Genomic DNA, 12026 nt, shown 5'->3' on the forward strand with positions numbered 1-12026 from the left:
GAGGGAAGGGCCAGGGCCGCCGGCGCCGTCGTCGTTCGGATCTCGCGCCAAAGCCTGGGGCGGAGCCACGCCCGCCGGCCCCGCCCCGCCGTCGGACACGCCCCGCCGTCGGACACGCCCCGCCGTCGGACACGCCCTCTAAGCCCTCCGGACAGTCTGACAGCTTCCGAGCCAGATCCTCGCGTGTTTGGAGCGCCTTTAGTTCGCCTGGGGTTTGTGTTCTTCCTGGTGTTCTCTTTCAGGAGCTGGGGTCCAGAAACTGCTATGGGAACCGTTCTCGACCTCGACAGGGATGCACATTTCCTTTTGGCTGAATTACACTCTTTTACGGTAGGTAGAATTACCCGAGTCTCAGCGCTGTTCCTGTCTCATCACTGAATCCTCGCAGTCATCCCCAAAGTAAGCGTGGAGCCGAGGCTCAGGTCAGCCCACTCCGCAGCTGGGGTCCTCAACGCTACATGGTTATCAGACTCTCGAGTGTGCGAATTGTTTTGTAATTAGGAAATTAAAAAAGAAAGAAAATCTATGAAACCGAATGGAAAAGGGTTTGAAAGCTTTTAAGTAAAAGTTAGGAGTCAAGGGCGTCAGCAGGTGGTGTCCTTAAGGATCCCACATGACCTACTCTGAGTCCTGGAGTCAGCAGCTAAGCAGGGCACCCAGAGAATGGAGAAGGGGTTGCGATGCCCAGGCCAGCTGCAGTGTGCCTCCCCACCACGTCTCACATTCCTTCCCTCTTCCCCTCTCTCCCAGGAGTGCATGCAAAACCAAAAACTGTACAAAAAAATTAGGAGTCAAGAACTGTCAGACCAGCTTTCACCACTTACTATGTAATATGATTTCCTAAAAGTAATTATTTATTTTATTTATTTTTTAATTTCCTATAAAACACGTGCGCACAGAGAGAGTAAGAAAGCAAGCCACCAGGTCTGGTACTTGAACCATAGCTGGCCATGTGGGAGTCCAGCTCCCCAACCACCACACCACCTACTGACCCCTAACTTTAGATTTTTAAAGAGGGCTAAGTGAACTTGTAAAAGTGCTTTGTAAATTCTGAAAGCACCTTGAAAAGGCAAAAATGAAAATACTCGCAGTTAAAAATACTACTTTGGACTTAAGTTCCAGATCTTCCAACTCCTACACTTTTGATGCTGGCCTGAAAAGTAAAAAATATTGGTTTCCTTTTATTAGTCTTAAATATTTACCAGGTTAAAAGGGGAAGGGGGCAGCAGATGGCATAGTGGTTACATTGCTGGACTCTCAAATGGCAGACAATAGTTCAAGTCCCAGACCCGGTGACTTGAAAGTCATGGTGGGCATGTGTACGTGTGTGCCCAAGATCCCAGGAGGATAATGGAAGAGAAGGGATGGTGGGATGGCCAACCCCCTGGTGGGGTGGTTTCTCACTTTCCCTCTCACCTCTGTCTCTCCCTGTACCCACACTAGTGCACAAACTTGTGTACTTAAAAAAAGAAAGATGCCCTAGAATACTAGGTAATTTACTTCATGCAAATAGCTGAGCTCATGCTTTCTCTCGACTAAGCAATCTACAATGATGGCCCTGAAGTGACCACATTGTGATAGTTTCATTGTCCAGATTTTGCAAGACAGTCACAAGTAGCATATAGAGATCAAGGAGATCCAGGTGCCCCAAGGGCTCTTTGTCTTGAGTTCTTGCCTAGACCAGACCTGAGGAGAAAATCACAAGACTGCCCAGCACCAAGAAAACACCCTCCATCAAGGATGACGTTAAAAAGGCCGGCAGGCAGCATAGTGGTTAAGGCACAGGACTCCCACATGGCAAACCACAGTTCGAGTCCCAGTCCCAGCTTGAAAATTATACTGGGCATGTGTGTGTGTGTGCCCAAAATCGTGACAGGAAGTGGAGAAGGGATTGTGGTGTGGCCCTCCCCCAGGGGTGAGTTCTCACTTTCCCTCTCGCTGTCTGTCTCCAGCAAGTGAACTTGCCCTATGACAAAAACAAAAACAAAAAAATCTTCTCTGGAAAGATTCAAATTCCTACCCCAAGACCCTCACAATAGCACATTCTTGACTTGGGTTTAAAAGTCTGGCTTGCAGGACCAGCAGTTAGTGTAATGGCTATGTCTCTGGGCTCCCATGTAGTCAGCTGCAGTTCAAGTCCCAGACACAGTGGCTTAAACTCACACTAGGTGCATGTGTGTGCGTGCCCAAGATCCCGAGAGGAGAATGGAGAAGGGATTGTGGCATGGCCATCCCCCTGGGGGGGGATTTCTTGCTTTCTGTCTGTCTCTGTCTTTCTGGTGAGCACACGCGCCCCATAGCAAAAATCTCTATAAAAAGAAAAAAAAAAAGCCTGGCTCGCTACTTGATTGTGGAGATTCTTTCCATTTTTTTTTTTCAATCCATTCTCCTCTCAGGATCTTGGGCATGCATGCACACGCACGGTGAGACTCCAACTGCGGTCAACTACATGAGAGTCCAGTGACATAGCCACTACGCCAACTGCTGGTCTCGTGTGGGGATGATACTTAAAGAATCTTGAACTCTCCTGCTCTCCCTATTGATGTCTTCCATAACAAAGCCTTCCTGTTAGCAAACTTCCCTCTTAGGAATTGGCTTACTGTGCTCTGAGCAGTCAGGCCCCATCTACACAGTGGTCTAGAAACATTTTCACCTCTGACCACAATCCCCATAGATGTTATAAATAATAGATAATTTTTATAAAGGTTTTTGTCACAGGGCACATGCACTAGGAGAAACAAAGAGAGACTGAGAGAGAAACTGAGAAATCACCCCCGGGGGGATGGCCATACTGCTGTTCCTTCTCCTGCATTCTCCTCCTGGGATTTTGGGCACGAACCACACACACCTGGCATGAGTTTCAAGCTGCTGGATCCAGGACTGGAACTGCGTTTAGTGATGTAGGAGTTCAGCCCTAACCACTGTGCCACCTGCTGGCTCCCAATGACACAATTTCCATGTGTCATATAGTTCCTATAGCTATATATATCTCATAGGTCCCTCAGGACATTTTAGCATATTTCTTTTTTATTTTTTTAAGAGCTTTTCGCAGGGTTGGCAGGTGGCGCGGTGGTTAAGGGCACTGGAATCCCACATGGCCGACACGGTTCGAGTCCCGGACCTGGCAACTTGCTTTCTCACTTTCCCTCTCTCTCTCTCATTCTGTCCCTCTCTGGTCAAATTAAAATAAATAAATAAATAAACATTAAAAGTAAATAAAATAATTGTTAGGAAAGGAATTATATATTTAAAAAAGAGCTTTTTGCTACAGGGTGTGTGCACTTGTTGGAAAGACAGAGACTGAAAACAAGAAATCACCCTGGGGGGATGGCTATGCCGCAATCCCTTTTCCTCCAGTCTCCTCTTGGGATCCTGGGCACATACACACACACACACCTGGCATGAGTTTAATTCACCAGGTCTGAGACTTGAACCACAGTCACGAGAGTCCAGTGATGTAACCATTACACCATCTGCTGGCCTCAGTGGAGTGGTATTTCTTATTTTCGTGGGTATTTTTTCTGATCTTACATCCTAATTTTCTTTCATTGTACCTAATTGCCTGCATTATTTTATTTTATTTCATTTTTGGAGAGGTTTTTGCTATAGGGCGCATGCGCTCACCAGAAAGACAGAGAGAGACAGAGAGACAGAAAGAGAAAAATCAACCCCGGGAGGATGGCCACGCCGCAATCCCTTCTCCTCCATTCTCTTCTCAGGATCTTGAGCATGCACACATGCACATGCGCCCGACGTGAGTTTAGGCCACCAGGTCTGGGACTCGAACTGTGGTCAACTACATGGGAATCCAGCGACATAGCCATTACGCCAACTGCTGGTCCCGCCTGCATTATTATAAAAGGTAACAAAATTCTCCTTGATTGAAGGAAAAACCAAACAATGAAATCTTTGTCAAATTATAAAGCAGAATTATATACATATGTGTGTATATGTATGTGTATATATGTATGTATGCACACACACACACATATATACTTTTAAACTTTTGCCTGGGGGTGTGTGCACTCACTGGAGACAGAAAAGGGAAGGTGAGAAAGTCCCCCCATGGGATAATCATGCTGCAATCCCTCCTCTTCTTTCTCTCCCTTCTCTCAGGATTTTGAACACACACACACACAAAGCCTGGCATGTTTTTCAGGCTGCTGTGTGGGACTCAAAACATACAGTCGGCCATGTGAGATCCAGCCACCTTAACCACCATGACACTGGCTGGCCATATTTTATATATATACATATAATATATTATATATACCACAGTCAGTGATGTAGAAGTCCAGCAACTTAACTGCTACGCTCTCTGCTCACCATGAGGATTATATGTTTTTAAACACACTCTTTAACTACTTCTGAAATGTATTTAATAATAAATAATTTTTAAATAATGTTTTTAATTTAATATATTTAGTAAATACATTATTTAATTGAATGCATATAATATATTATAATTCAATGTGTTTAATAATTACATTTAGTAAGAAAATTTCATATATAGGTAGGTAGATATGTGAATATATTTTATTTTATTTATTTATTTATTTTTGGAGAGGTTTTTGCCATAGGGCACGTGCACTCGCCAGACAGACAGAAAGAGACAAAGAGAGAGAAAGCGAGAAATCACTCCCCCAGGGGGGAGGGCTACGCGCCGCAATCCCTTCTCCTTCATTCTCCTCTCGGGATCTTGGGCACGCACGCACATGCGCCCGGCGTGAGTTTAAGCCACCAGGTCCGAACCGCAGTCGACTACATGGGAGTCCAGCGACATAGCCATTACGCTAACTGCTAGTCCCTGTGTATGTATTTTATATAATGCCCAACCCTGTCCCTAGGCCAAGATAAAATGGAAACTGCTCCCCTATACCCTGCTGTCCACTCCTAGGGCTCCAACTTCCTCTGAAAACCTCTCCCAATCCTGTAAGCAGGGCCCGCTCCCTGGGACAGAAGTCGAAAAGAACGAAGCAGCTATCAACACAGTGACTTTATTGCACCCAGAACATACTCGCGTCAAGGCCACCCCTAGCTACAGCCCCACTTAACTCCTTCCACACCTCTGGAACTCTGCACAGGTCTTCCCACCTTGCCTGGAATGCTCTTCTAGTCTCCATCTGCAAACTCCTATTCACCCTCCCCAGCCCAGAGCCCGAGGTTCCAGATTGCTTATTCCCTGGACAGTCTGTTCCCACATGAAAGCCTTCATCTTCCTTCACTGATCCACAGGCCCAGCCAGAACCCAGGAAACACTGAATGGAATAACTGAACCGTGAACAAGGAACCAGGACTGAAGCTGGGCACAGGCCGCGTGGGTGCAGAGGTCAGAGCTAGGAGACCCAGGGCTCATTGTCTGGGATAGTGACCGATGGGCAGAGCAGACAGGGTGGGGTCCAATTGCATCTGGCACAACCTTTACCTGTGGGGCTCTCTGGAGCTCCAACACTTCCAGCTGGGGTTCAAGGACAGTAAGAGCTTGGGGCCTGCCCCTTCCCATCAACCAGTGAAACCTGGAGAGAGGTGTATTGTTAAGGCTCCCCTGCATCTGCTCAAAGCTCTCCCTGGCCTACACCTTCACCCTGACCCAGACTGCCTGGGAGCCCTAACTGGGATCCTGACCCAAGCTGACCCCCAGCCTTACACCTAGGGAGGGGCAGTGCAGGGGCAGCCAGGGCGGCCCACATCTTCCCCTCTCTCCTGCTCCTAGGGCAAGGAGCTGGGGCAGGCCCAGGAGTAGACGCCTGCAGCTCTCCTGGTCCCCAACTCCAGGACAGGTAGTGTAGCCCGGGGCAGCTGAGGTGTGCGCAGAGATCACCGCGGGCCAGACACAAACAACTTTACAGGCCTTGTTCCCTGTGGAGCCACGCTTGGACCCGCCCCCACGCCTCCCCTCACTTGGTCTTCTGATCAAGCTTGTGCCGCACCAGCTGGCTCAGGAGGAAGGCAGTGAGGACGCTGCTGCCCACGGTGAGCAGGAAGAGGCCGGAGAAGTTGTGGGGCCAGTGGGTGTGCAGGGGCTCATAGATGGGCCGCCGGGCCTCATAGTCCAGTGCCACGGCCTCCAGCTGGGCCAGCGTGCACAGCACCAAGAAGATGTGGAAGAGCTGGTGGCCCTGCCCAAAGATGTGACAACTTCCAGGGAACCAGCGCTCGGGCACGAAAGCAGAGAAGAAGACGGCAGCCAGCAGGAAGAAGACCACCTGGCACTTGTGGTAGAGAAGGGCCGGGTCATCCGTGGCAGGGTCAGGGGACACCAAGATGCGGTGCACCACGGGGCTGATGTCCAGCGCGTAGGCCAGCGCCGAGGGCACCTCCTGACACGTGCGGCCCAGCAGGCCCGGCCTCTGGATGTACTTGTTGTAGCAGGAGCCGGTGCAGGAGAGCCAGGCCAGGAAGGCAGCCATGGGCAGGAAGACGGCCTGCACCTGGGCGTGCCAGGCAGGCTCGATGGCGTAGTAGAAGTGCGCCAGGGCACTGCCAAACTGGTACACGGCCACGCCCACATAGTCCAAGAAGAAGAAGCTGTAATGCCAGAACTCGGACTTGGCCTGCAGGAGGTGAGCCAAGGCACTGAAAGAGAGGTAGGTGAAGGAGGCCAGGACGATGATGAACAGGGGCAGGGCGTGCGGGTCTCCCCAGAAGTCCACGGCGCCCACAAAGAGGGCCAGCCGCAGCAGCAGCGCCAGGGCCGCCAGCAGGTGCGTCCAGACATTCACCGCCTCGTTGTGCCGCTGGAACAGCGTGCGGAAGTAGAAGCGCCAGGTCTGGTGCAGCGGCCGGGGGCCCGCGTAGATGTACGGCTTCCAGAAGAGGGGCGGCACCTCCGCGCGGTCCACCGTGAAGACGGGCTCTGGCTGTAGGGACGCCTGAGACTCCTGGCCAGCCTGCCCCAAACCGGGCAGGAGGTGGCTGAGCTTCTGGGCCAGTACCATGGCCATGGCTGTGGGCCTGCACGGGACGTGGGAAAGAGCCCAGAGACAGTCACAGAAGCCGGGGCTCTGATGCCAGCTCTGCCTCCCTCCCACACCCTCACCCTGACCGCGGGCTTGGGAAGAGAGGAGGAGCCAATGGTAGGCCCCGGTCCGGCCTCAGGAGAGCCGAGACCATCATTTGGTCCGCTGACGTGTCCCAAGTCCTTAGAACAGTACCCAGCACGTGGTAAGTGCTTACAAACATGTATTAAACATGTTTGAGGCATGCGGTACATGACAGGGCTCCCTGCCTCAGTCACTTCGCTCCCACTCAGGCCCCACAGGCAGCCCCAGCTGGTTTCTCCCGTGAAGTGCAGCCCTGACCGTGTTCAATACACGAGAAGGGAACCTGAGGCCTCTCCCAGCTGGTGTCCCTGCTCCAGCAATGTGACAATGACCTTAGTAAGAGGTGTGCCGGCCCTACCTACAGCCCCTGCAGTGGCCAGGGTCTCCCACTGACCCTCAGCCTTCCTGCTCAGCCCCGAGGCACCCCTGGGACTGCTGTCTCACGTGTCCACAGCTTTACACAGGCTGTTCCCTCTGCTTGAGACCCCTTCTGTTGGGAAACTCCTATTCATTCCTCAAAACCCCTTTTTTCTGGAATGTGTCCCTGGCCCTGTGGTGGGTCTTCTCCTGGCCACTGTGACACTTCTCGGGCACGCTACGGTGGGCAGGCAGGCCAGCTCACTTTCTTCTGGGAACCCCTCGTGCTCAGCAAGTAGTGCCACCCGACCTTTGCTGAATGAGGGGGTCATCACAGTTTAACATTTCACTCTCTTCAAGGCCCCACATTTTCTGAACAACCAATCCCATAAGACAGCCCCTTCTCTCCCTCAAGTTCTCCTTCCCCTCTTCCCCACTGCCCATGGTTTGTGATTTCTTCTTTTTTTTTTTTAATATTTATTTGTTTATTTATTTGTTGTGATCTTCAAGCCACTGGGTCCAGGACTTGAACTGTGGTCAGACATGTGGGAATCCAGCTCCTTAACCACTATGCTACCTGCTGACTCCCCCCAGCTGAAATCCTTTAGGATCAATTTAAACTGCCACCTCCAGGGAGACCTCTTTAATGCCCTCTCCCTTCCTCGGCTCTCTAATGATTATACAATTTGGCCTTTACTTCCTCTTTTTTTTTTTTGCCAGAGAAAGAGAGGAGAGAGGCTGAGAGGTGGAGTCGTGCCACAATCCCTCCTCCTCCATTTCTCCATCCTGTCAGGCTGTTTGGCCGTCCTGCTGAGATTTTGGTACATGTGCCAGGCATGTTTTCAAGCTGCAAGAGCTGGGACTCAACACAATTGGCTATGTGGGATCCAATCTCTTAACCACTAGGTTACAAGGCCAGTCTCACAATTTAGTTTTGAAAGCACAATCATCCAGGGACCAGCAGATGGCATAATGGTTATGTCTATGGAATCGAACATGGCCAATCACAGTTCAAGTCCTGGACCTGGAGGCTTGAAACTCACACCAGGCATATGTTCATGAGTGCCCAAAATCCCAAGAGGAGAATGGAGGTGAAGGGATTGAGGTGTGACCAAACCCCCAGATGATTTCTCGCTTTCTGTCTCTCTGCATGTCTCTCCGGTGAGCACAGGAGCCCTATAGCAAAAACCTCTCTTATAAACAAAACAAACGATCATCTGGGGCCAGTAGGTAACGTAGTGGTTACATTGCTGGACTCCCACATGGTCGACCACGGTTCAAATCCCCAACCCAGTGGCTTGAAATACATCAGGGAGTGTGTGTACATGCCCAAGATCCTGAAAGGAGAATGGAGGAGAAGGGATGCGCCATGGCCATCCCCTCAGGGGGTGACTTCTCACTTCCCCTCTCTCTTTCTTGAGCACACACGCCCTATAGGAAAAAATTTCTCTAAAAAAAATAATTTAAAAAAAGAGCAATCATCCAGGACCAGCAGATGGCATAGTGGTTATGTTGCTGGACTCCCACATGGCCAACCATAGCACAAGTCCTAGACCTGATGGCTTGAAACACACTGGGCGCGTGTGTGTGCGTGCCCAAGATCCCAGGAGGAGAATGGACAAGGAATCGCGGCATGGCCACTCACCCTGGGGGGTGATTTCTCACTGTCTCTGTCTCTGTCTAGCCCAACATCCTATGGCCAAAACCTCTAAAAAATAAAAATAAAAAACATGGGGTTAATAGGTGGCATGGTGGTTAATGGCGCTGAAATCCCACATGGTGAACTGCAGTTCGAGTCCTGGACCTGGCAGCTTTCTCTCTCTCTCTTTCTCTCTCTCTCTCCCTCTGTCCCTTTCTGGTCAAGTTAAAAATAAATGAAGTTAAATAATTCTTTACAAAAACACACACAATTATCCATCCATTCATTCACTCGTTTAGCAAACACTAAGCCCTTCTGTGCCTTAGACTTAACTGGAGCCCAGAGAGAACAGATTGATCCCTGCCCTCAGGAACTTCGTGGTCTGGGAGAGATTAGAGAAATAGAAACAAATAAGGGCAAATGCGTACCCAGCAACTTGCCATGTGCCAGGCACTGTTTTAAGTACTTTATGTGTAAATGACTCATTTAACCATTTTTTTCTAAGAGAGATTTTTGCTATAGGACGTATGCATTTATTTGCCAGAGAGACAGAGACAGAAAGTGAGCAATCACTCCCCCAGGGAGGCTGGCCATGCTACAATCCCTTCTCCTCCATTCTTCTCTTGGGATTTGGGGCACGTACATGCATGCACCCATGTCTGGCAGTAGTTTCAAGCCGCCAGGTCTGGGACTTGAACCATGGTCAGCCATGTGGGAGTACAATGACATAACCACTATGCCATCTGCTGGTCCTTTATTTAATCTTTGTGACAACCCTATGAGGTAGATACTATCATTAGGCCCATTTTCCAGATAAGGAAACCTAGTCGCCAAGTTAAGCACCTTGGCCACCCACCTAGCCGGCGGCCCAGACACCCTGCCCTCACGATGAGCCACTGCCTGAAACTGCACCTTGAAGACAAGGTAACATTAGTCATTTCATAATTGGACAGTTTTGTCTGGCACCAGCTGCTTAAGTCAGGCTTATCATCATTGTGTTGTTAACCCAAATTTCTGTATTAAAGATAAATAAATAGATAACCTGCAGACAATCTGAGGAGAAATGGAGGGGCCTGCAGGTCGCATGGTAATTAGGGCACTGGACTGCCACACAGTCGACTGTAATTCAAGCCTTGGACTGGGCAATTCACTGTGCCTTGTAGCAAATTTTAAATAGTAACAATCATGATGGACCAGCAGATGGTGTAATGCCTACGTCACTGGACTCCCATGTAGTCGACCGAGGTTCGAGTCTCATACTTGGTGGCTTAAACTCAAACTGGGCGCATGTGCGTGCATGCCCAAGATCCTGAGAGGAGAATGGAGGAGAAGGGAATGAATGCTGCTGTGTGGCCATCCCTTCTGGGGGGTGATTTCTCGCTTTCTGTCTCTGTCTTTCTGGTGAGTGCACGCGCCCTATAGCAAAAACCTCTCCAAAAAATAGTAATAAAGATAATAAGTAAAAATAACTCTTAAAAAATTTTAAGTTAAGTTTTAAAAAGGAGAAGTGAAGGAGACAGGGTTGCAACGTGGTCATCTCCTATGGGCAGTGTTTTCTCACTTTCCTCCTCTCTCTCTGCAAGCAGACACACTCTCTAGCAAAACTTTTCTTTTTTTTGGAGAGGTTTTTGCTATAGGGCATGTGCGCTCGCCAGACAGACAGAGAGAGACAGAGACAGAAAGCGAGAAATCACCCCCCAGGGGGGATGGCCACGCCACACTCCCTTCTCCTCCATTCTCCTCTCGGGATCTTGGGCACGCATGCACATGCGCCCGGCGTGAGTTTCAGCCACCGGGTCCGGGACTCGAACTGCAGTGGACTGCATGGGAGTCCAGTGATCTGGATATCCAGCGGTTACGCCGTCTGCTGGTCCCAACACGGTGTTTTTTTCAATCCATCGGGTCCAGAGCTCAGACTGCAGTCAGCCATGTGGGGTAAGGTTCTCAACTACCGAGCCGCGGCTGGCCCTAATCAACTCTATTTTCAGAATTAGTCCCTATCTCTAGACTCCACGGAAAGGGACTCTGAATCCAGGGGAGAGGAGAGAGGGGCAGGGGACAAACAAAAGCCAGGACGAGGGTGGCTATCCAGAGGCACCATTGGGGCACGCTCCGAGGCGTCTGCCAGGACCAGCCTGCTCCAGGACCCCAGCCCAGCCCAGCACCCCTTCGCAGCCCCTCCGATCCCCCCAAACTGCACCATGTACCTAGGGGCTTCTCTCAGGCCTGGAGGCTGATGACGTCGTTGTGGAACTGGGCAAATTCACCAGATGCCAAGCATTGGGTGGCACTTCCACAGGTGACAGCCACAAGGGGTGGGGCTTCGAGAGACTAGAGGTGTCTTGTGTGATGTCACCAGTGGGTGGGGCTCAAGACAAGCTGCCACCCCTCTCTGCTCCCCACCATCACCACTCCCACTCTACACTGTGTGCCCTCCCAGCCAGGTGTCTGCTGCAGGACAAAGCTCACAATTAACCGCTGCATGAGCCAGGTGGGGAGACCGAGGCCGGGCTTCCCCAGGACCACACAGCAGGATGAGGGTGGAGCCAGACTGGGACCAGGTACCAGGGCCTAGGAGAGGGATGTCAGGCGAACGTGACGGGCTCCTGCCCCCTTACTCAGTGGGAAACAGAATGGAAGGAAGTTAGGAGTAAAAGAGAAAGCAGACACTATAAAAGCTCACAAAGGCAGGTGGCATGGTGGGTAAGGGCACTGGATTCCCACATGGCCGACCACGGTCTGAGTCTTGGACCTGGCGGCTTGCTTTCTCACTTTCTCTCTCCCTCTCTCTTGGTCTGTCCCTCGCTGGTCAAATTAAAATAAATAAATGAAGTTAAATAAAATAATTCTTTTTTTGGGGGGAGAGGTTTTTGCTATAGGGCGCATGTGCTCACCAGAAAGACAGAGAGAGACAAAGAGACAGAAAATGAGAAATCACCCCCCAGAGGGGATGGTCATGCCATAATCCCTTCTCCTCCATTCTCCTC

General features: G+C 50.5%; 1 protein-coding gene across 2 annotated transcripts in view; it reads right to left on the bottom strand.

The window, feature by feature from the left end:
* Nucleotides 1-4981: 4981 nt before the first annotated feature.
* The window catches only part of PAQR7 (progestin and adipoQ receptor family member 7), a 10788-nt gene continuing 3743 nt past the window's right edge, over nucleotides 4982-12026 (bottom strand). Inside the window, exons 1-2 of one of the 2 annotated variants that reach the window (XM_006159420.3) lie at nucleotides 11247-11756; nucleotides 4982-6954 (exon numbers count right to left, since the gene is read on the bottom strand). In XM_006159420.3, coding sequence (XP_006159482.1) covers nucleotides 5898-6944 — 1047 coding nt within the window. In that variant the 5' untranslated portion in view covers nucleotides 6945-6954; nucleotides 11247-11756 and the 3' untranslated portion in view covers nucleotides 4982-5897. Of the gene's footprint in view, nucleotides 6955-11246; nucleotides 11757-12026 lie in introns of those variants that run through there. The other variant, XM_006159421.2, reaches the window with a different exon arrangement.

This window comes from Tupaia chinensis, unplaced genomic scaffold, assembly GCF_000334495.1.
Source record: "Tupaia chinensis unplaced genomic scaffold, TupChi_1.0 Scaffold000628_1, whole genome shotgun sequence".
NCBI lineage: Eukaryota > Metazoa > Chordata > Mammalia > Scandentia > Tupaiidae > Tupaia > Tupaia belangeri.